The sequence below is a fragment of the Furipterus horrens genome, unplaced genomic scaffold (genome assembly GCF_987537825.1).
Source record: "Furipterus horrens unplaced genomic scaffold, mFurHor1.1.pri manual_scaffold_9, whole genome shotgun sequence".
NCBI classification, from domain to species: domain Eukaryota; kingdom Metazoa; phylum Chordata; class Mammalia; order Chiroptera; family Furipteridae; genus Furipterus; species Furipterus horrens.
This window is the reverse complement of record NW_028327179.1, coordinates 71,129,360-71,154,567: the sequence shown is the minus strand read 5'-3', so window position 1 is coordinate 71,154,567 and position 25,208 is coordinate 71,129,360. Positions and strand designations below refer to the sequence as shown.

General features: G+C 37.1%; 1 protein-coding gene across 2 annotated transcripts in view; it reads right to left on the bottom strand.

Annotated features, from left to right (window-relative positions):
• The window catches only part of MET (MET proto-oncogene, receptor tyrosine kinase), a 173,152-nt gene that overhangs the window by 49,785 nt on the left and 98,159 nt on the right, over positions 1-25,208 (bottom strand). For both annotated transcript variants that reach the window (XM_090287400.1, XM_090287399.1), the window contains exons 4-10: positions 11,008-11,142; positions 10,061-10,234; positions 5,409-5,569; positions 3,796-3,898; positions 3,547-3,683; positions 2,689-2,850; positions 1,568-1,667 (exon numbers count right to left, since the gene is read on the bottom strand). In XM_090287400.1, the coding sequence (XP_090143526.1) occupies positions 1,568-1,667; positions 2,689-2,850; positions 3,547-3,683; positions 3,796-3,898; positions 5,409-5,569; positions 10,061-10,234; positions 11,008-11,142 (972 nt within the window). The remainder of the gene's footprint in view (positions 1-1,567; positions 1,668-2,688; positions 2,851-3,546; positions 3,684-3,795; positions 3,899-5,408; positions 5,570-10,060; positions 10,235-11,007; positions 11,143-25,208) is intronic.

The window sequence follows — 25,208 nt, the reverse complement described above, 5'->3', positions numbered from 1 at the left end:
TGCACCGCCGAGAATGGCTGTGGAGTCCGACTCGGGAGTGACACGGTATCTGTCTCCTCCCGTGTTGAATCGACATCTTACGATGACGCTGGAGTGTCCTCTCCAGTGAAGCTGAAGCTACAGAGCCTGGGCAGGGTGATATGGAGGGTCTGCTGTTGCCCATGCAGCAGACCCCCCCCTCTCTTCGCAGCTGAAGGGTCCAAGGGAAAGACGGAGTCAATACAGCTTGGCTTCAGGTGTGCCGCAGGAGTTGCCGGTGTTGACTACAACGTCAAACCGCCTTAGGGACTCCGGCTCCGGATTTTCTGTTGGGGTTTACTCCCTTAGCCTTTCCCCTGAAGAGGTATGCTGCAAGGCAGCGGAGGTTTTTTGGAGTCAGAGTTTTCCTTCTCTGATGTGCCCTGACTGGAAGATCGAACCAGCGACACTTAGCTCGCAGGCCGACGCTCAATCCACTGAGCCAAACCAGCCCAACTAGATTATGGTATTTTATACCAAAGATAAACAACAAAAATATGAAATCTCTGTAAATAACTGATACCTTTCTATGGTTTAAACTAAAATTACCATTTTAATGTGACCCACAGAAATTGTTAGAGCACAAAATAGGTCAATCACTTTTAAGGAGATTCAGTTAAATTTGATCGACCTTACAAATAAAAGAAGGAAAGGTGGAGAAATATCAAAGAACATACATATACTAGGATATAAGTGTTCTAATGCTCTTTTTCATTACTTGATAACATTCTAACAAGGGGACAAGAAGAATGGTAAGAAGTGAAGGTAAAAAAACATTGTTTGCCTGCCACTTAGACATGGATGCTGCTGCAATATTTGAGAATTTACCCATGGGTTTTTAATAGAGCAAAAGGGTTGATGTCCTATGATGCATTGAAAAAAAAGGGGGTGTAGAGGAGTGCTGTGAATTGAATGTTTGTGTCACCCCCTAAATTCATTTGTTGAAACCCTAATCCCCAATGCAACCATATTTGAAGAGCTTTGGGGAGGTAATTAAGTCATGAGGTAATTAAGTCATTAGTGTCCTTATAAGAAAAGAAATAAGAGAGATTCCTTCCTATTTCTCTCTACCCCTCATGTGAGGTTACAATGAGAAGATGGCCTTCTGCAAATGAGGAAGAGTGTCCCCACTGGACACCCAGATCTGCTGGCACATTGATCTCAAATTTTCCAGCCTCCAGAACTGTGAAATAAATGTTTTCTGTATAAACCACCCAGTCAATGGTATTTTTGTTACTGCACCCCAAACTCACTAAGACAGTAAATGATGTGGTTTGTATTTGTACCAACTGTCTTTAAAAGTGCTGCCTCAAGTTTTTCATCATCATTTGTGTCTAAACATTATGTGTGTGTGTATTTTTTTTACAATGTTAGCCCAAGATTAGATAATTTTAGTTGTTGAATAAAAGTACTATTTGACCTACATTGCAAGGAAGGTAGCTAGCAAACATTAAAGACAAACTAAAATGTCCTATGTATTAACCATGAAACCCAGAGGTAGAGGCAGGGATGCAGAACTTTAAGCACATCTATCACTCAAAGGACTTACCATTGTAAAGTTCCTTCCCGCTTCATGTACATTTATTACCATCCTCAGGACACTAACTGAATTCAGGTTTTTTCCAACACCTGTTATTGTGCTGCCACCACTGGCAAAATAAAATAGAAAAATAGCAATATTGAGAGGTTCTTTCCCTACCAAGTATTTTAAGAAATAGTTTCAACTAAATCATGTGCAGTGATTGCAAGTTGCAGCCACAGCCAAAGTCAAATGAAAGCTCAGTGGTTAACAGTTCTTTGGAAACAACTTATTTAACTTAAAAATATTTTTAACATTTATTTTTCATTAAATGAAGAAAAACAGTTATCTTTCTATTCATCAGCTATGCAAAAGAAAATTTTTTCCACTGAAAAAATACAAGAAGAAGAAGAATTAACTATTGTTTCTAAACTGATAGAATTAATGGGATGGAAATAAGGCAGACTGAACTGGGTCCAGTGAGATATTGATTCAAAGGGATGCTAGTATAGGGAAAAGCTGTGTGTAAATCAGGCAGAGGAAAATGCACTGAAGAATGGGGGAAAAGGGTGATCTACTTTCAGGCAGTAGGTTATTATAGAATCCACAAGTACACAATATAAGTGCACAAATACTATGATGCCACCTTAAACTGTTTTTACTGAAATTCATTGAATGTTTTTTGGCATGAAGTAGCACTAAAAAGTCAAGCTGCATTCAGAACAAGAACGTAGTTTTTATTTTTTTTAACTTTTTTAATGTATTTTATTGATTATATTGTTACAACAGTTCCAATTTTCTCCCCTTTACTCCCCTCCACCCAGCATCTCCCTCCCCCAGCAATCCCCCCCACCAAGTCCATACCCCGGGTTCGTAAAAAATAACTATCCCCCCCTCTCAGATATTAAGACCCTTTGTAATCTTGTAAAGGACAATGGGCGAAGGTCTCAAGCTCCTCTAGCTGCTTCAAGCTGGACATGGTCGTCGTCCTACCTACCCTTGTTTTTACTCCTCAGTTAGAAATGCAGCTTTCAAAAGAAATGAAACAGCATCAAAGCTAAAGATGAAAACATAATTCTTCTTGACTATTTGATAGCCAAATCATTTTTATGTTCCTTATTTTCTTATACCCATCAGAAGATTTTACTTACCTAATAAAAGATTTGGTTGGATGAATTTCAGAGACAATAGGATCTTCCTGGTAACTGAAGTTGTCAGTCTCTCTGTTGGCTAAGTCAATTTTCAATTTAATAGGAAACTCAGTTGGAGTGATTTGAGCTGGGGTATAACATTCAAGAATACTATCTGACACACTGTACCAAAAACAAAAACAAAAACAAAACAATGAGAAAAACTGACCTTAGCTATAAAAGGTACACATACTCATATTTTAAAATTCTATACATAAATAAAAAAGATATCACTCAATGGCTCCTCAATAGGAATTTCTTGATGTGGTCTAGAAAAATGCTCTTTCTAAGGTAGGCTGTTTACATCTCACTAGATCCCAAATTTAGTCTGGTTTAAACAAACCATCCTTGACTTCAAAACATTTAGGATTTTAAGCAGTTATTAAGGTATCCTTTTGGTATTTGATTAAACTGAGCTGTTCCAACTCTAAGAAGCAAAAATATAACTCCCCTACAAACCCAATCTCCCCCATGTTTGTCACCTCTGCAAAGTGATTTAGTCCAATTGTAAATCTTGCTGGAAATGTTTATTTTAATTTATTGTCAATTATCAGAACTTCATAACATAGCTAGCATACTAAGATAAAATAGGAGAAGGTGAATGGAAAGATAAAATTTTAAAGTTGAATTAATAAGAAAAGGGTAGAAAAATAAGCAAAAGGGATTAGATGGATTTGGGAGGGAAGAAGTTTTATGAGCAGGAGAGTAAATAATAAGTATCTTGGATTTTTTCCCCAAGAAGAATAATTTTTTCTTGATTTGTTAGATGTACATATTAATCCTACATGCTTGATGCAACTAAAAATAAATTTACAACACCTTTTTAAAGTACAGGTTTTTCCACCAATTGAAATATGTCTAGAATTTCCACTGTTTAGGTACTTTCCAGTTAAAGTAAGTAATGTGCCACCAGTCTTAGGGCCATAACTTGGAGAAATACTTGTTATTATAGGATCCTGATAGGAGATAAAAACAGAAAAGCAAAGTAACTAGTTAATTTTATACTCTAAGTAGATTAAGTAACAATTAAATATCCTACTTCATGAGAAAAGTAATGCTTAGACTTACCACATAAGAAAATGTACTATATTGCGCTGTCCCTCGAACACTTGAAATAATTATGGACATGTTGAAATGCTCATTCATTGCAGGAGCAACTGTGCATTTTAACCTGAAAAAAAACAACAAAAAAGTTTAATATGTTAAAAATCCAAAGGAGGCATTTTCTAGTTTGGCTTATTCCTCTAGCTAGCAAGCAGAGTTTTGTGGTAAGCATTATGGCTGAAAAGTGTACAATTCTATTTCTATACTATTACACTAACTTTATATGACTATATTATTTATACAGACAAAACAGGAAATGTTAAACTTCATCAATGCAGACTCACCAATTGGGAAGTTCATAATACTCTAAGTCTAATCTTATAAAATTGTAGGCATAATGTTTGGCACACTTAAAAAACAGTATTTCAACAGCACATAAAACAATGGCTAATTATAAATAAGCTATACATCTTCATTAAAGTATGTCAACAGGTACAGTTCTATGATTACACTTGTCATGTGTTTACTTAAATTATTTAAAAAATAATGAAATTGTGATAGGCTTTCCATGGGATTACTTTTAAATACTTATAGTACTGAAGGGTATAAATAAAATTTGTTTTATTAAATAACTTTTTAAAGAAGAGAATGAATTATCTCACTTTTATGGGCTCTAATTTATAACGCAATGACTAAGAATTTACAGTACATTTCCAGAATGATTTTGTTTGGTCATTAAGCTGAACAAATATGACATTAGTGGATGTTTTGATCTCAGTAAAATGAATAGTTAGATCTTTGTGCAATCTTGAAAAGAATTCTAATAGGTATAAAATAACCACTTGGTAGACTAGGTTCAATCATAAAACTTTAAACATTTAGTAATTAAACATTTCTGTATTCTCATTCATTATGGGATTCAGATCTTATAGAAGATATGTAGATAGACTATAGTAGAACAAGCACAGGTATTGGATCAGGAAAGCTGAGCTCAAAGGCCTATTCAGCTCTTACTGTATGGATTACTTCTGCTAAGCTGCACTCTATCTCACCGAATTCCAGGAACTACCTTTGTAAAATAGGAATGGTACTGCTATCTCCCAGGATTTGAGAGTGATTAAATGAGATACCATGCCAATAAATATCAACTGAATGTAAATTTAAACTTACGGAAAAAAAAATGAGTCTCAACAATGTGATTCAGCTACTCTATATTACTGAGGTTTAGAAAATGAATTTAGAAGACAGAGTACATATCAAGTTATTTACTGATTTTTATACAAAAAGTTATTGTGTACTATATTTGAAGACGTTCAAGATGGAGCAACTCCAACCAGTGCTTTCAAATCTACCCAGACAATTTCTGCAGAGTCTTTATAAAAATGGCTGAAAACTCTCAGATGCTGGATTTTTCTTTTTCTTCACCTAGATGTCGCCTTTCTCCCTCCTTAATCCTGGCTGTAAATAAGATTAAAAAAAAAAAGAAACCAAAAACAAAGAAAATCCACAAGGGGTGAGATAGACCAAGACTCTCTTTAACTTCAGAGATAAACTTTTAGGGTAATTTTTACAAACATTCATTAAAAAACAAAACCTGTTATCCAACCCAACCCTGCAAAGCATTTTAAGATCCTTACATATTTGTTGTACTCTCACTTAAGATCAAGGTGCAGGTCTCATTTCCGAGGAGAATTCTGGTTTTCTTTAAATCAAATTTACTATTCCTCCTGAATCCAAAGTCCCAGCCACATATGGTCAGCGTTGTCCCTCCTTCCAGAGGGGCACTAGTTGGGAAAACCTATAAGGACAACATAAAACTTAAAAAACCCAATATATGGTCTTTTGTATGTGTGGAAAACAAAATATGTATGCTCAAATAGTTTGAAATTCTTTGATTGTCCCATACCTAAAAAGTATAATTTTCACTAAAGAAATAATGGTCACAAATTTCAAAGTATCTGGAACAAACATTAAAACTATATGACAGGCCGGTGAAACAAGTTGTTCTCAGATCTAGAGATGAGACAGAGAACAGATTCACTCTGCATGGGAATGAAGAGCCTTCTTGGGCTACTCTGAAATGAATTTATTGTCTAGGAAACTTCTGGGCTAGAGAAGACACACTTTGGACCTAGACTTTTATGCTTATAAGTCTGATTGTAACTCCTTCATGAATCTCTAGATGAAACTCTGCTCAAACTTACTCATCGGCCATAGAAGCCAACCTCTAACATATACCTTGCTGTGTGTGCTACACTCCTGTTGCTGTGACATCCCCAACCCAGAGAAGAAAACCACACAGCAAAAATACCTCTTTTTATATCCAGTGTTTTCAATTGCATTCAGCAGCTTTCATAGTATCAAATATAGATAGTATTCAATGTATATCTGCCATTTATTTATAAATCATCTTCTATGTACAGGGCAGCAACATATGAATAAGTGAATCTAGTTCTTTTATTTGTTAATTCACATTTATTATTAATTTGTGATTTTTCTTTAAATATAGTTACTACTTGATATACACCAGTTGGTTAGCTGATACACTCAGTCTTTTAAAAATGATGTAATACTTAATACACTCAATGTATTATTTGTATTCAAAAGAGATAAGAACAGAACTGGAGATAGCCTCAAATGTGATCTGTATTGCAGTCATGTTTCTAATTATCTCCCTTGGCATCATTTTATATCTCATTTGTAGGATTGTCCCTGTGACCCTGTTCAATGTTAACTAAATAATAGGTTCCTTTTATTATTGCAGGCTTACTCTTGGTGTGTGAAAAGCAAAATTTAAATTATTAATAAAACTTTGGTAATTGTAACACGAGAGCATTGGGCTCTTAGGAAGTCTGTAAGACAACGTTCTTAGACTAAAACTACTAAAACAAAACAAGTTAAAAATAAGCTTCTTCTCAGCAGCTTTGTGACAATTGAGAAAGGAAACGCTCTTTTCGGGGGACATATTGTAAATTGTGCTGTGAAGTACAATGGTGGGAAAATAGCACTGTTATAGAGGCAACTCAAAAAGATATTTGTTTAAGGCAAGTTACTGAAAGTCTTAAAAGTGTTTCTTTTACAATTTAGAAGGGCTTTTTAACAAAATTCAAATTTGCCAAGATCCCCATCCTTCCCAAGTAAATAACCGCAAAGTCTTAACTTATTCTTGTTTATCAAACCCCTTTAAAGTTTTAACTTAGTGCTTTTATGGTAGCTATTTTATCCATAAAGTCCATTACAAAAGTTGTATCTTTCATGAAAACTTACCTTGTCCATGTCTAGCCAAATAAGAAGTACTAGGAAAAAGATATCTACTTATTATTTTGTTAGAAATCCAGTAGGAGAGAATAAGACACCTCACCCTCCTGGACTCTTCTGCTTGAGGCGCTCATGCAGCTGCTGTTCCCTCTCCTAATGAGGCTTTCCCAAGGAAACAGCTGCCCAAAGCCTGATCCTACAGCTGGATCCCTCCCTTCTATGTAAAAACTGAAGTATATCACTTTACATGCATCATGACTTTCTGTATGAGGCAAAGGGATTGAGTGATGATTTGAGAAAAGACACTGAGAGGTGTTCAATTGGTGCAATAGAAATGAGTATTATAAAAACTTGGCTAGACAGTCAGGTTTTGAAAGACCAATTCTACTTAGCTTTTCTCTCCAGACTGAAATACTAAAGGGGGGTATTTGAGGATTTTCCCTAGTTTATGGGGTAATGTTCACTCTTCCAGGGGGAAAGGAAGGAAGCAGGATTGGACGACACACCCTTGGATAGAACCAACAATGGGCTGGCAAACTATGAGTTATCCTGAAGGGCAGAGAAACTCTGCAGAAAGGAAATGAGTGTCCAGCATAAAGCCACAGAGGCTGAGTCTCCTACCTGTCTGAACAGGGGAGAAATAGCTACAAAAGTAGCTATATTCCTTTCACAGGCTAAAATGATTTAAATGATCATGTTTTCAAAAACCCATTAATACACGAGAAGTTAGAAACAACAAAAAACCTTGGAAAATTAAAATTTACAGTGTATCATAGTAATTTAAGATATTAACAATAAAGGAAAACAGGTGAGAAATATATAGGAAAACAACAACAAACTTTGGAAAATTAAAATTTGCCTCTTCAGTAGAATAAAAGTCACATATATTGGTGACAGTGCACTGACTGCATGACCCAACCTCCCATAAGATATTGCTTCTTATCTGAGTCTTCTGATTAATTAATAAATTGTTTTATTGCATCACCAGGACTAAATTCAATCCTACAAGATATGACAATTTTATTCTGATAAATTCAGAATACAAGGGAAAGAGTTTCCTTTTCTAAAGCATTTATCATTGCTCTTTAAGTACTAGATCAGACAATATGTTTGAAACAAAATAGTGGGCTTGCAATCCTGCAACCTCTCGTATGTGGAACTGTAAAGAATTTCAGCTGCTGAACATCATGTACATTGAAAAGTAAGTTAACTTACATTTATTGGAAAATGAGATTCTATACATTAGCTGGGTTTTGTGCCTATAGAGCTTAAGAGAGATAAGAAAAAGATGAATAATCTTATTTTTTTGCAGTAAGAATGCTGAATGTCATGCTCTAGTGCAGCATGAAATCTTCCTAACAACTATGAACTGAAAGGGATTTATGGGCTTGGCTGCATCCTTTTCCTTCTAACCGTATATTGCCAAGTAGAATGTTGGAGTTAGGAAAGGTGAGAAAGGAGGAAGATCCAAATAGGAGAGATTTTCTGATTCCAGAAAATTCTAAAATATTTATTCTGTTTTTTAACCATTTTAATGTAGCTTCCATGACAAATAAAAAGCGTATTGGTTAAAATTAAATGTCTCATTTGTACAGGTTCTCAACCTGCTCTTTGTTTAAAACAACAGCTTGGCTATTTTTGAAATAAAATTGTGATTTTAACTGCGTATGCATGCACATGAGTAGGCACACACCCACACCACCTTCCTCATATCTCTTTCATGAATAGGTGAGCTCAGCCTTCTAGAATCTCAAATTTCCAAGACTGTTTAAAAAGTATAAAATTACATGGGGTTTTAAAAGTATATTAAAGAACAACAAAAAAGGGTATACAGATTTAAAATTTTCTTTCTGTCTTCTAGTTTATTCCTTGGCTGATCAAGCTAAGTTTTAATAACTGTGTCACACCCAACAGAAAATAATTTGGTTTAAAACCTAGTCCCCCAGCACAAATCCTGTCCCAAACCATAACTAAATGAAAACAGTCATGTGCTGGGGGTGCTTCCTGTTCTGACTCTTACACTTTGTTTACTTGGGCTTGAACCAGGCAACAGAGACCTTTAACTTGAATCTTTCACAAGGGATCATTTACTAAAGTCCAACTGTTCAACGTGCGGGTTGAAAAAATACACTTTGGGTCCTCATCAGGGAAGTATTTTCAAGAAAAATGTGTTTGGATCAAGACATTAAAAAAATGTCAGGGAGAATTTAAAGTGCTAAATAAATACTTACTAAGTAAGGAAACAGAGAGAGAGATGGTGGCTACAATGTCATGGCTGAAGTCTACTGTGAGAAGCTAAGTCCTCTAAGAGAAGGAACACTTTTGTCTTGTTTGAGGCTGTATCTCCCCAGTGTCTAGAAGTATGCCTTCTGTGTAGTATACACTTGAGTATTTTTGGAATAAACAATGAAATGGCTCACAGTCTAGATTTTAGAATAGTCATCAGCTGCATTTTATGGCTCTTCTAGGAACTTGGAGAGGAGGTGCACAGCCACTCATGGGTGCTGACCATCTACTTGCCCTGGGAAGTAACCTCTAATCGCATCTGTGATGAGACAAGGCTACCATCTCTGGAGTCAGACAGGAAGGAACCTGTCCTGTTTGCCCCAGAATGACTGTGATATCTAGCTTGTACCGTTCAGTGTAGGGTTCTGGGTTAGGCCTTGAGCAGAGCTCTGTGTATGATAGAGGCTCACGTCCAGGTATCTGGCAGATAAAGTATGTGCTGAGGACTCAGAGAATGGGGGAGTCAGGAGGAAACAGGTTCCAGTGTGAGGAAATGGGAAGCTTATTCACACAGCACTAAGAGAGAGAAATTGTCCAAGGAGAAAGTCTCAGTGAGCGTGAAGCAAGCACTTCAAGTGTGGGACTCAGGGGATGTGCCCAAATGCCACCCTAAAGAAAAAATGTGGAGGGAGATGGTGCTTTGGCTGATCTCATAGATGAATGAGTAAACTGAGTTTTAGGTTTTTTTCTTTACTGAGATGTGTACTTACCAAAAAACATATTGATAGCTGTCGGAGATGCCTACCTCATAGATTGTAGGATGACAGATCTCTTGAGTCCATGCTCCACTGGGGCATTCCTCCAATCGTACACATTTGTCATAGCACCAGCCACACTGTACAAAGGGAGGGGCAGAGAGGCACTGACTGCAGGACTGGAAATGTTCACAGCCCAAACCGTTCAGCGGGATCTTGGTGATCTGTAAAGAAAAGTGGTGAAAAGAACTTCCAGAAAATCTGTTTGTGTGTTAAATAAAAACTGAATACATCAAAGATACATGTAAATATAATTTTGTAGAGTCTACTAGAGATAACATCTATGTATGCAAATCATGTAATAATTATTAGGTGATTAAAGTAAAAGAGTCAAATTCCTTTCTTTCCTCTATTGTAGGCATGTACATGATAGAAGTTACCATTATTGTCTAGTGAACACAAGCATTGTCATGCAATGCTAAAGGTACAATTTAGCAGAGAGATTTTGTTCTGTTTGAGGCAATTTTAAAATAACAAGAGAGTATAATTTAAGCAGCTGGAAAACACATATGAACCCCTGGGAAATTCTAAAGAAGTTTACATATCATTCTGGCATCAAGAGGCACCTCCTCCTCTCAGAGAAAAGAGGTTATTGGCTGGCGTCATATTCCAATATGCATTTTTAGGATCAATCTGCCTGCAACAGAATTCTTCCTTTCAGACTGTAATACTAATTCAGCATGTTTGTTTTTCTCATTGAGGAATATAGGACAAGAGGAAAAGTACATATATGAAGAGGACCTCCATTAAGCCTTATTTTCCCAAGTAAAAATTTAACTTGATTTCAGAAGACCTTTTAAATACTCAGGAAAGAACTTGATAGTGGAGAGGTAAATACAAGACAGAGAGAAGTTAAAAAGGACAACATGACACTAGCTACAAATACCCACTCAGGAACAACTGTGTCCATGGCACCTCCTGTGGGAACAGGGCTTACCTTCTTCCCAGTGACGACCAGTGTGTAGCCATTTTGGTTTAATGGGTGCTCCACAATTGCTTCCGGAGACACAGGGTTGGTATCCAGGCAAAAGTTCACATGAGGCGTTGATGATCCTGATCGAGAAACTACAACCTGAGAAATAAAACAGAAAACACCTTTGTTCCAATGAGCTCAGTTTAAATATAAGTGGGAAATCTGGGTGATAATGTTAATAATAGATTAGGAGAGCTTGTGGGTGTTAAAACTAAAGGGCCAACAGTTTATCTCATTGTAAGTTTATGTGACATCTTTTAATCTTCCACCTTGAAAATAATTTCTCTGAACCCGCAAGGCAGACTTTTCCTATGATCTTTTAATGGTTTCTAGGGAAGGGCATCTCCCAGTCAATCAGCCAGCACATGCACACAAATCCTTATGACAGTATTGGAACTGGAGGAGCCAAAACTGTCCCCAGAACACTTATGCTATGGGGATTCTGGATAATATTTTTAACCTATCCTTCTGACTCTTCCTACCAGGCAGGTGTAATGATGTAATGAAAAGCATACTGGATGGGGATTCTGGAGACCTGGATCTAGTTCCAGCTTTGCTGCTCTTAAGCTATATTTATAGATCTTTTGAGGTCAAAATAGGCCCTGAGCTACTCTGAAACAATGTGCAGTCACTTCTATAAATCATTGTTCCACCATATGCTATTACTTGGATTATAAATAAAGTACTGCTTCTCAGCCTGGTTTTATAATAAGGCCTGGTAGTTTAAAAAATGTCTTGGAAATGAGGTTTGATAACTGCTGTCATTCTTGTTTTCAGGTATTTCTCATTTGGGGTGCTTCTTAACCATATAATCTCTATCTGCCCTATTGCTGAAACCCAGTAATAATTAAGTCCAGGGGTAAAATCAGGATGACTATCTGGGAGGAACACTCAGACTTTAGGAGAGTTTAGAGGTGCTTAGAGAGACTTTCATTCTTAAAAGAGGGTGCTGGAGGCTGAGCACAGCTCTGGGCTTGAAACTGACTGTGAAATTCCCTGACATCCCAAACAGGCTTTTAGGCTGCATTGAAAGTGTATTTATTATATTTGCCATGGACTGAAATCACAGAACAAATATGCTCATTTGTGAGACTAGGATTAGTTAAATAACCCCTCCTTCTACCTCAGCTTTCTCATCTTTAAAACAGGAATGAAAATTGTGGGAGTCAATAACTGTTTAGTATCTAACAAACACATACAACAAACAAGTGTCCTGGGGAACCAGCAGTAATTTTTTTCTTAAACACAATAAAGGAGTCAAGTAGCCTGAAAAAATTTGGGAAGATTCCCAAAGACCTAATTTGCTCCTAGAGAGTGGACTGTTGATAGAGAAACTAACCAAGCTCTCATAGAACCCTAGAAGTTAAACATCATGACATTTTCCCCCTAACATTTGTTCTACCCCAAACACTCAACACTTTCAAAACATTTCCATTAAGCAAGTTGGCAATATTTGCACAGAAGTTAAATGATGGATAAAACGTCATTTGGTCTGGATGGGATAGGATGGTTATTCCTAAACTTAGAGCCAAATAGGTACCTGTGACTTTTGCAGTCAGAGTAAAAAGAAGCTAAATTACCAGTCCTACCTCCTGCTGGTGCTGTTACAAGCATAATATCTCCTGAGACTTTAAAAGCCTTTATTCCAAATTACCCAGATTTCAGTTACACAATTTTCACACCTTAACTCACTTCTGGTGCTTACCATCTCTTGTTTTTCCTGCACCTACCCACAACCCCATTTTTCATATTTTCCTGATTGCTGCCAATTAGTTCAAACTTAAAGGTTAAAAACAATAAAAACTCCTTCTCTCACACACAAATCAAAAGCAAAACAAAAAACAAAACAAAACAAAACACCAGCCTCTCTTGATACCCCAGTTCTGTTCTCTGCTTCATTCTGTGCTTTCCACTTCACTGAGGATTATTCATTCCTTGAAGCTTCCTATGAATATTTGCATTCTGTGCCTTTATCTCTTGTATCTTCTATTCCATTCAGACCTGCTAAATAACCACCACCTTCTAATACCCTTTGTTCTATTATCTTTCTGCTCTTTTTATATTTCTTGTATCCATTAATAAGCAATCTCTTCTTAATTACAGTTCATCACCTTTGACTTTATCAAGCATCTGAACCCCTCCCAATATTCATCTTCTGGAAAAAATTAATTTTATTTTTTTAGGTCTCTGCTATTGTTTTTTTAAAGTATATTTTCTTAAATATGCTGTTACAGTTGTTCCAATTTTTTCCTTTGCCACCCTCTGCCCAGTACCCTCTTTCCCTCCAGCAATTCTCCCCTTCCTTAGTTCATGTCCATGGGTTGTGCATGTAAGTTCTTTGGCTTCACATTTTCCTATACTATTCTTAACAACTCCCCTATTTTTTTCCTACCAATTATGGTTCTTGCTCCCTACACCATTTCCCCGTCTCTCCCTCTTCCCCCTCCCAGCTGATAATCCTCCAAATGATCCCCATATCTATGATTCTTCTGTTCCTGTCCTCTTATTTGCTTGGTTTGTTTTTGGTTTTTGTATTCAGTTATTGGTAGCTGTGCATTTGCTGTCATTTTACTGTTCATAGTTTCGATCTTTTTCTTAAATAAGTCCCTTTAACATTTCATATAATAATGGCTTGGTGACAATGAACTCCTTTAGCTAAAGCTTCCCTTGTCTCGGAATCACTTTATCTGCCCTTCCACTCTAAATGATAGCTTTTCTGGATAGAGTAATCTTGGTTATAGGCCCTTGCTTTTCTTCACTTTGAATACTTCTTGCCAGCTCCTTCTTGCCTGCAAAGTTTCTTTTGAGAAATCAGCTGATAGGCTTATGTGAATTCCTTGTAGGTAACTGCTTTTCTCTTGCTGCTTTTAAGATTCTCTTTATCTTGAACCTTTGGCATTTTAATGATGATGAGTCTTGGTCCTCTTTGGGTCTAACTTGTTTGGGACTTTCCCTGCTTCCTGGACTTGTATGTCTATTTCCTTTGCCAAATTAGGTAAGTTTTCTTTCATTATTTTTTCAAATAAATTTTCAATTTCTTACTCTTCCTCTCCTCCTTCTGGCACCCCTATGATTCAGATGTTGGTTTAAAGTTGTCCCAGGTGTTCCTAATTCTCTCATTTTTTTCCCCATTCTTGTTTCTTCTGTCTGTTCCAGGTGAATGTTTATTTCTTCATTTTGTTCCAAATCGTTGATTTGAATCTTGGCTTTCTTCCCATCACTGTTGGTTTCCTGTATATTTTTATTTATTTCACTTTGTATAACCTTCACTTCTTCCTTTATTTTGTGGCCATACTCAATCATTTCTCTAAGCATCCTGATCACTAGTGTTTTGAACTCTGCATCTGACAGGTTGACTATTTCTGTTTCATTTAGTTCTTTTTCTGGGATTCTGTTCTGTTCTTTCATTTGGGCCATATTTCTTTGCCTTCTCAATTTGGCAGCCTCCCTATGTTTGTTTCTGTGTATTGGGTAGAGCTTCTTTGATTCCATGTCTTGGTATTCTGGTCTAATGTAGTAGGTGTCCTGTAGGGTCCAGTGGCACAGCTCCCCTATCACCCAAGCTAGGTACTTGAGATGAGCCCTTCATGAGGGCTGAGTATACGCTTCTCTTGTAGTTGAGCCTTGGTTGCTGTTGGCAGATCAATGGGAGAAATTTACCAAGGTAAGTCAGCTGCAAGGATTGGCTGTGACCACTGACCACCAACCTTGGCCCTCCATGGAGGACAAGCTGTGTAGGAGCAGAATGGTGGTGCTCTGACATAGTCTGTAGCTGTCCATTGGGTACACTGGCGCTGAGGTTTCCTGGGTGGTGCAGGCCAAGGTCAGCCCCAACCTGTGTTTTCCCCAGGGCCACCCCGCTTGAGCTATAAAGCAATCTGAGATGGCTGCTACTTGAGTTGGGCTTGGAATTTCCCAGGCAAAGCTAAGCTGTGAATCTAAACTGGCTGCTGCTAGTGCTGGGCCTGGAGCTTACTGAGGCTAGCTATTGCTTGTTTGATAGCATTTAGGAAATTTTGAAGCATGAGCAAAGACCAACTATTCATATGGAAAAGTAACTTGGGTGGGCTCATAAACTGGGTGGGGTGGGGTCTCTGGGGATCTCCAAGATGGATCAAACAGTGTTGATGGCGTCTCAGATATGGCACCAGCTTGCCAGGTCTGTCTCGTTGGATGTAGTTTCTTTAATTCTGCAGTTGTCAGACTTCCATTCAACTCATTTCCTAATGGTTCTGGCTGATGGTTGTTCTATATTTTCATTGTAATTTTGATATGATTATGGGAAGAGGTGAGCCATGTCTGCCTACACTGCCATCTTGACCGGCTCTCCAAAGGATCAACCTTTTTCCCCACCCTTTTCCTAAGGAAGCTCTTTGCACCTATGGAACTTGGATAGATTGATTGAGGTAAGACTTTTTCTCTGGAGAGCACTTATGAAGTCTGTTCATAAAGTGTCCAGCAACATAATATGAAAAGTAGAGACATTTTTTGAAGAAGACACAAGAAATGTACATAGGACAATGATGCTTCAGTCCCTTTTGGTAGGCACCTTGGGGTCTCATACAGTTCTCCCAAATGCAGCATGAGTTCTTTCTGCTCTGGTAGCAGAAGCAGAGGAACGAATTTTGCCATGACACATTTCATGCCCAGATCCTATGTCAAAATCTCAGACACAGTAGCTTTTAGAATCCCCAGATCAGCTTCTGATTCTCACACTGACAGCTGCTGATCTTTGTTGATTGCACCATGTTCAACTTTCTCAGGTGTTCTGTTTGTTGCAGGCCTTCCAGAACATGGATCAATTTCAACAGATTCTTGACCATCTTTGAAGCATTTGTGCCACTTTTCTTTGTGCTGCATTCATTGCATGGTCCCCAAAAGCCTTCTTAATCATCCACATAGTATCTGTAGAGGAATGTTTATGCTTAACACAAAATTTGATGCAGACTCGTTGCTCCACTTGCTCAGTCCTTTTGATTGTGATGGTCACACAATACACATGCCACTCAATAGTGTCCACTGCTCCCACTGATTAGTACAGTGAAGTCATCATTGTTCACACAGTGCATTCCACTCCACTGTCCTTGGCTACCATGTTACATTGATGTTGTGCAAACCATTCTTGTTATATTAACAATAGCTGGACTTTTCCAAGACAGATCTAATATATGTGGTACTCTCATAATAGGTAACAGTCAGGCATTGTGTTAAGTGCCTTACATGAATATTTTGTTTACTCCTCACAATAATCCTACAGGGTAGGAACTATTATTTTCCATAAAGAAAATATACAGAATTTTAGCTAGAAAGTATGAGTCGGGTTTCCAAGGAGCTTTATCTAATGCTTGAATCCGTGTGCTTGACCTCTCCTTAAACACTTCTACACTCTTGGAGCACAAGAGTAAATACCAATAAAAAGCTTCAACTCTGAACTCTACAAGTCACTTGTGAGTCAAAGCATTAAAACAAATTTCACAATATATTTGCCTTGCCAAATATTCCCTGTTTCAGTAATACTGGCTGCACAAGTTAAGTGTGCCCAAGAATAACCCTGGCTGCTGTGACTCAGTGGATTGAGTGTTGGCCTGTGAACCAAGTGTTGCTGGTTTGATTCCCAGTCAGGGCACATGACTAGGTTGCACGTTAGGTCCCTATTTGGGGGCGTGTGAGAGGCAACCACACAGTGATGTTTCTCTCCCTCTCTTTCTCCTTTCCCCTCTCTCTAAAATAAATAAATAAATTGTTAAAAATAAATAAAAATAAATAAATAAAAAACTGAGCCCTATTAAAAAAAAAAAGTGTGCCCAAGGAGAAAGATTCCATATCTAAAAAGCTTATGCTTGCATAAATTATGCTGGAAACTACCAGAACAGCTGTCAAGCTCTACTTTTGATCATCTGCTAGGATGAGTGTGGCTTGATATAGAAAATGGGATGAACCTGAGAAGACTGGAAAGCTGTGTGGAAAAGTGAGATGACTGCAATTTTGAGCAGGGATCATATCACAGGTACAAATACCTTTTTAGTTGATCATTAGCCCTTTCTTGGCAGGGTTACATAAAGTGCCAAGAATGCTTTTCTATCATTAATTCCTCACTTTCACTCATTGCCCAAATTCTAAATAATTGAGTAACTACTTTAAACTCTCAAAATACCCCTGAAGCAACGGTTGCAAAAATAGGAGTTCTTTTTAGTTGTCACAGAGATATTTCTAGGGACACAACTAAATCTAGCATCTAAATTTAATTCTTATGATAAATCACCTAGCAACATTAGAACAATTAGTATGAAATAGAAGACTGGCAATTATCTTTTGAGTTTGTACTGTGTTGACAACTAATTTTTAGTATTTAGGTCTCAAAATATTCTAATTTATTTGGGGTGAGGAGTTGGGAGAAGTCTGAATTTACTTAATTGTTGTGGCTATGATCTAAAATTGTCTGGGACAGGACACAGGAAAGAAATATATGTACAAGTAAAATAAATCCTTTGTGGCAAGGCCCCAAAATTCAAAAGCCTGAACAAAGTAATTTAAAAAAAATTTAAATCCTCACCCGAGGACATTTTTTTCACTGCTTTTAGAGAGAGAGGAAGGGAGGGGAGGGAGAGAACAATCAATGTGAGAGAAGAGCACCAAGTGGCTGCCTCCCGCACACACCCAGACTGGGGATCGAACCTGAAACCTAGGTATGGGCTCTGACCTGGAATTGAACCCACCTTTGGGTGCATGGGATGACACTCCAACCAATTGAGCCACACTGGCCAGGGCCTGAAAAAAGTAATTTTATGTGATACATTTACAAATACATAAAGTCTAGATCCTCTCATGCCCTACATAAACTTTTGTTTTTAATTAAGCTGTTTTAGAATTTAATTTTCTTTAAGAATGATGAATACAATTTAACATAATACATTTAAGTGGCTTTCTGTCTGCTCTCATTTTTTTTTTAGAGTGGATAATTCATTGTTTTTAGTATACTCACAGATTTATGTAACCATCACCAAAACCAGTTTTCGAACATTTTCATTACCTCAACCCACACCCCTTCGCCATATTCCTATCTCCCCATATTCTCTAGTCTCTAGCAACCACTAATCCACTTTATGTCTGTAAGTTTTCCTATTCTGGATATTTCATATAGATGGAATTCTGTAATATGTGACTGACTTCTTTCACATTAACATTTTCAAGGGTCATCCATATTGGAACATATATCAGTACTTCATTTATTTTCATTGTCAAATAATACTCCATCATAAAGATATACCACATTTTATTTATCCATTCATAAGTTGATGGATATTTGGGTTATTTCTATTTTTTGGCTCATGTGAATAATGTTCCTATGAACATTCATGTACAAAATTTTGTGTGATTATATATTTTTGTTTCTCTTGAGTATATACCTAGGAGTGGAATTTTGGGGTCTTATGCTAATTCTATATTTAAGTTTTTGAGGCGCTTCCAGACCAATTTCCATATGTGGTGCATAATTCTACATTCCCACCAGTAATGTATGAGGATTCCAATTTCCCAATACCCTTACTGACATTTGTTATTTTCCATTTTCTTATTTATGAACACACTGGAGGGTATGAAGAGGTATTTCCTTGTGGTTTTGGTTATTATTTCTCTGAAAAATGTTTATTTAAATTAAGTAATAGATAAGTTTACTTCTAGACATTCTACATGAGATTGGGTACTTAATTGGTTGGGCATCACCTGCTCAGTCTCTCAGTGTTCTGAAGAGCATTCCTTCATGGTCAGACAAGGCTTTTGTAAAGCAGGGTTCTAGAGAGGCTGAAGGTGAGGGAAGGATAGAAAGAGAAAAAAAAAGATTCTCACTAGAAGAATCAATCGGAGTGGGAGATGGAGGATACTCCCTAAGTGCTACTGTTTTGTGAAGACTAAAGTGAATCTTCCCTTTATAAAAACAGAAAAGACACAGTTCTATTTCTGGGTGAATAGAATTGAATGGGGTCTCTGATATCTAGATTGATTTTAATTAAAAAGTTAAGAAAAATAGAGGATGTCTATTATAAATAAGGAAAACTTCAGTTTTAATAAAAGTAATGCTTAATTTGTTATTGTTTTTAGTTTTTTAGATTCAGTTGTTGACAGTTGAGTTTGTTGTCATTTTATTTATTTTAAAATTTTATTTAACTATTTTTAGAGAGAAGGGAAGGGAGGGAGAAAGAGAGGGAGAGAAACATCAATGTGTGGTTGCCTCTTGTGTGCCCCCAACTGGGGACCTGGCTTGCAACCCAGCATGTGCCCTGACTGGGAATTGAACCAGCATCTCTTTGACTCTCAGGCTGGCACTCAATCCAGTGAGCCACACCAGCCAGTGCTATTGTCATTTTAATGTTCATAGTTTTGATATTCTTCTTTTTCTTAAATAAGTCCCTTTAACATTTCATATAATAAGGGCTTGGTGATGATGAACTCCTTTAGCTTTACATTATCTGGGAAGCACTTTATTTGTCCTTCTATTCCAAATGATAGCTTTTCTGGATAATCTTGGTTGTAGGTCCTTGCTTTTCTTCACTTTGAATACTTCTTGCCAGACCCTTCTTGTCTGCAAGGTTTCTTTTGAAAAATCGGCTGATAGTTTTATGGGAATTCCTCTGTAGGTAACTCTCCCTTTTTCTTTTTCTTTCTCTTGCTGCTTTTAAGATTCTCTCTTCATCTTTAACCTTTCGCATTTTAATGATGATGTGCCTTTGTGTGCTCCTCTTTTGGTCTGACTTGTTTGGGACTCTCTGTGCGTGCTTCCTGGATTTGTCTGTCTATTTCCTTTGCCAAATTATATAAGTTTTCTTTCATTATTTTTTTCAAATAAGTTTTCAATTTCTTGCTCTTCCTCTTCTCCTTCTGGCAAACAAAAACAAACTAAGCAAACAATCAGAACAGGAACAGAATCATAGGTATGGGGATCATTTGGAGGATTATCAGCTGGAAGGGAGAAGGGGGACAAAGTGGGATATGGTGTAGGGATCAAGAAGCATAATTGGTAGGAACAAAATAGACAGGGGGATGTTAAGAATAGTATAGGGAAGGGTGAAACTAAGTAACTTATATGCACAACCCATGGACATGAACTAAGGGGAGAGGGATTGCTGTAGGGAAGGGAAGTACTGGGCAGAGGAGGGCAGAGGAAAAAAATTGGGACAACTGTAACAGCATAATCAATAAAATATACTTAAAAATACTGCAAATTATTGACATTTGAGACTCAATTAGAAAAAATGAGTTAAGAGGGAAAAAATGTGAAGGTGATGACTCCATTAAGAAACAGACTGGGTGTGACCTTATGGATCCAGAAGTAGGTTTTCTTTCCCAGTTCCCAATAGAGTCTGGCACATAGTAGGTCCCAAAGGCATACCTATTGCCTAAATATATGAATAAGAAGCTCATTCAAAATTTTTACCTTTTTATTGAATTCATTGAGGTGACCTTGGTTAATAAAATTATACAGGTTTTAGGTGTACAATTTTATGTATACATCAACTGTATATTGTATTGTGTACACCCCAAGTCATCTCCTTCCATCATCATTTATTTCCCTCCATATCCTCTTCCATCCTCACCCCACCCTTTTCCCTCTGGTAACCACCATACTGTTGTCTGTGTCTGTGAGTTATTTTTCTTTAATCCACTCACTTTTTTTCACTCAGCCCCACAACCCTCTTCCCGTCTGACAGCTGCCAGTCTGTTCTTTATCTACAAGTCTGTTTCTATATTTTGTATGTTAATTTTGTTCATTATTTTCTAGGTATGAATGAAATCATGTGGTATTTATTTTTTCTGACTGGTTTATTTCACTTAACATAATGCTTTCCAGGTCCATCCATGCTGTTACAAAGGGTAAGATTTCCTTCCTTCTTTTTTTTTTTTTTTTTTACATATGTTCAGTATTCCATCATGTAAATGTACCATATTTTTAAATCCACTCATCTACTGATGGACACTTAGGCTGCTTGGAAATTTTGGCTATTGTAAATAATGCTGCAATGAACAAAGGGGTGCATATATTCTTTTGAATTAGTGTTTCAGGTTTCTTTATATATATTCCTGGGAGTGGAATCACTGGGTCATAGGCAGTTCCATTTTTAATTTTTTGAGGAAACTCCATACTGCTTTCCACAGTGGCTGCACCAGTCTGTATTTCCACCAATAGTGTATGAGGGTTTCCTTTTCTACACATCCTTGCCAGCACTTGTTGTTTGTTGATTTGTTGATGAGAGCCTTTTAGAAATATTTTATTTTCTTATTTTAGAGAGAGGGGAAGGGAGGGAGAAAGAGAGATAGGGAAACATCAATGTGAGAGAAACATCTATCGGTTGTCTCCTGCACACTCCTAACCAGGGACCTGGCCCACAACCCAGGCATGTGCCCTGACTGGAAATAGAACCAATGATCTTTCAGTTTGCAGGCTGGCACTCAATCCACTAATCCACACCAGCCCAGGTGATGATAGCTGTTCTGACAGGTGTGAGGTGATATTTCATTGTTTTAAATTGCATTTATCTGATGATGTTACATTGAGCATCTTTTCATATGTCTATTGGTCATCTGTTTGTCCTCTTTGGAGAAATGCCTATTCTGTTTGCCCATTTTTAATTGGATTGTTTGGTTTTGGTGTTGAGTGTTACAAGTTCTTTATACATTTTGGATATTAACCTTTTATTGGATATATCACTGGCAAATATGTTCTCCCATTCAGTGGGTTGTCTTTTCATCTTGTTGATGGTTTCCTTCGCTGTGAAAAACATTTTTAGTTTGATGTAGTCCCATTAGTTTATTTTTTCTTCTGTTTTCCTTGCCTGAGGAGATACATCAGGAAAAATATTGCTATCAGACATGTCCAAGATTTTACTGCCTATATATACTTCTAGGGTTTTTATGGTTTTGAGACTAGCATTTAAGTTTTAAATCCATTTTGAGTTTATTCTTGTATTTGGTGTAAGAAGGTGGTCTAGCTTCATTTTTTGCATGTATCTGTCCAATTTTCCAAAACAATTTTTTATTAAAGACTATCTTTACCCCATTTTATGTTTTTGTATGTGTTTGGCTCCTTTGTCAAGTATTAATTGACCACAAAGGCATGCGTTTACTTCTGGGCTCTCTATTCTGTTCCATTGATCTACACATCTGTTTTTATGACAGTGCCATGCTGTTTTGATTACTATGGCCTTGTAGTATAGTTTGATATCAGGTAGTGTGACTCCTCTAATTTTGTTCTTCTTTCTCAAAATTGCTATGGCTGTTAGGGGTATCTTGTGATTCCATATAAGTTTTTGGAATATTTGTTCTAGTTCTATGAAATTCGCCATTGGTATCTTGATAGAAATTGTGTTGAATCTATAGATTGCTTTGGGTATTATGGACATTTTAATGATGTTAATTCTTCCTATCCATGAACACAATATATGTTTTTACTTATTGTATCTTCTCAATTTCTTTCTTCAGTGTCTTAAAATTTTTCCGAGTATAGGCCTTTTACATCCTTGGTTAAATTTATTCCTATGTACTTTATTTTATTATTTTTTTGTGTGATGCAATTGTAAATTGATAATTTCTTACTTTCCCTTTATGATAGTTCATTATTGGTGTATAAAAATGCAACTAATTTCTGGATATTTACTTTGTATCTTATTACTTTACTGAATTTATTATCAGTTCTAGTAATATTTTGATGGAATCTTTAGGGTTCTCTATATGCAGTATCATGTCATCGACAAAAAATGACAGTTTTAGTTCTTCCTTTTCATTTGAATGCCTTTTATTTCTTCCTTTTGTCTGCATGCTGTGGCTAGGACTTTCAGTACTATGCAGACTAAGAGTGGTTGTTGGTGGAAATCAAGTTTCTGGGTAGGGACATTTCATGCCCCCCTGTCCAGGTGTCCTGTGACTCAGATAAGCAAGCTGGACTTGCTAATGCCGGCAGCTGCAAGCTGTTTTAGGCCACTGAGCTATGGTATCCTGAGGACAAAGAGACTTTGCTGAGTAATCCATTACTCCCTTGTCCTATCATCTTGTTTGGAACTTAGCCTTAAGGACTTACAGTTCTGTTTTGTACCTAAGTAGTTAATGTTTGAACCCGGATATTCTGTTTTCTCCTTAAGCCATAGGATGTATATCCTGTAATTGCCACCCTCAGATTTCAATAAAAGGAAGGTGCTTGCTCTGCTCAGTGCTGATCTTGCCTGAGCGTGCAGCAGCCCTCCGTCTGTCCCATTCTGTCTACTGGAATTACTTCCGCGCCCTCAACCACTAAGTACTACAACAAGTGGTGAAAGCAGACATTCCTGTTTTGTTTCTGATCTTAAGGGAAAGGCTTGTAGATTTTTCCCATTGAGTATGACGTTGGCTCTGTGTTTGTCATATATGGCCTTTATTATGTTGAGGTATGTTCCCTCTATTCCCACTTTGATGAGAGTATTTATTGTAAATGTGTACTGGATTTTACCAAATGATTTTTCTGTATCTACTGATATGATCATGTGGTTTTATCCTTTATTTGGTTTATGTGGTGTATCATGTTTATTGATTTGCAGATTTTGCACCAACCTTGCATCCCTGAACTAAATTCCACTTGATGATGGTGTATAATCTTTTTAATGTATTGCTGGATACAGTTTGTTAACATTTTGTTGAGGTTTTTAGCATCTATATTCATCAGGGATATTGCCCTATAATATTTTCTTTGTCATGTCTTTACCTCATTTCGGAATTAAGCTAATTCTTGCCACGTAAAATGAGCTTGGGAGTTTTCCTTCCTCTTGAAACTTTTTGGAATAGTTTGAAAAGGTTAAGTGTTAGTTCTTCTTTGAATGTCTGGTAAAATTCACCTGTGAAGCAATCCTATCCAGGACTTTTTTTTGTTTGAAATTTTTAAATTACTGCTTCAATTTCACTAGATGTATTCTGTCTGTCTAAATTATCTGATTTTTCCTGATTGATTTTAGAAGTTTTTATGTTCTAGAAATTTCTATATTTCATCTAGATTGTCTAATTTGTTGGCATATAGTTATTCTTAATATTTTCTTACAATCTTTTGTATTTCTATGGTGTCAGTTGTGACATCAGAGAAGGAAAACTCTGACTCCAAAAAACCTCCGCTGCCTTGCGGCATACCTCTTCAGGGGAAAGGCTAAGGGAGTAAACCCCGACAGAAAATCCGGAGCCGGAGTCCCTAAGGCGGTTTGACGTTGTAGTCAACACCGGCAACTCCTGCGGCGCACCTGAAGCCAAGCTGTATTGACTCCGTCTTTCCCTTGGACCCTTCAGCTGTGAAGAGAGGGGGGGTCTGCTGCATGGGCAACAGCAGACCTTCCATATCACCCTGCCCAGGCTCTGTAGCTTCAGCTTCACTGGAGAGGACACTCCAGCGTCATCGCAAGATGTCGATTCAACACGGGAGGAGACAGATACCGTGTCACTCCCGAGTCGGACTGCACAGCCATCCTCGGCGGTGCAGATAGACTCTTAAGAAGCTACACCATTGTCTCTCGAGACGGACGGCTGCCGACAGTTGTGACTTTTCCTATTTAATTTCTGATTTCATTTATTTGGGCTCTCTCTCTCTCTCTCTCTCTCTTTCCCTCTCTGATAAATCTGGTTAAAGGTTTGTCAGTCTTGTTTATCTGTTCAAAGAAATAGTTCTTGGTTTCAACTGATCTTGAGTATTTTGTTTTAGACTCTATTTCTTTTATTTCTGCTCTGATTTTTATTATTTTCTCTTTTCTACTCACTTTGACTTTGTTTGTTGTGCTTTTTCTAGTATCTTTTAAATGTAAAATTAGATTGTTTATTTGATATAGTTCTTATTTCTTGAGGTAGACCTATAACACTATAATTTTCCCTGTAAAGTCTGCTTTTGCTCTATCTCATAGATTTTGGGTTGTTGTGTTGTTATTTTTATTTGTTTCATGGTATCTTTTGATTTCTTCCTTGATCTTGTCATTAACCCACTCAGTGTTTAGTAACATCTTATTTAGTTTCCATGTCTTTGTGTGTTTTTCAGTTTTTTTCTTGTGATTGATTTCTAGTTTCATATTATTATGGTTAGAGAGGATGGCTGATATGATTTCAATCTTCTTAAATTTACTGAAACTTGTTTTGTGTTCCAACACGTGGTTTATCCTTGAAACTGTTCCATG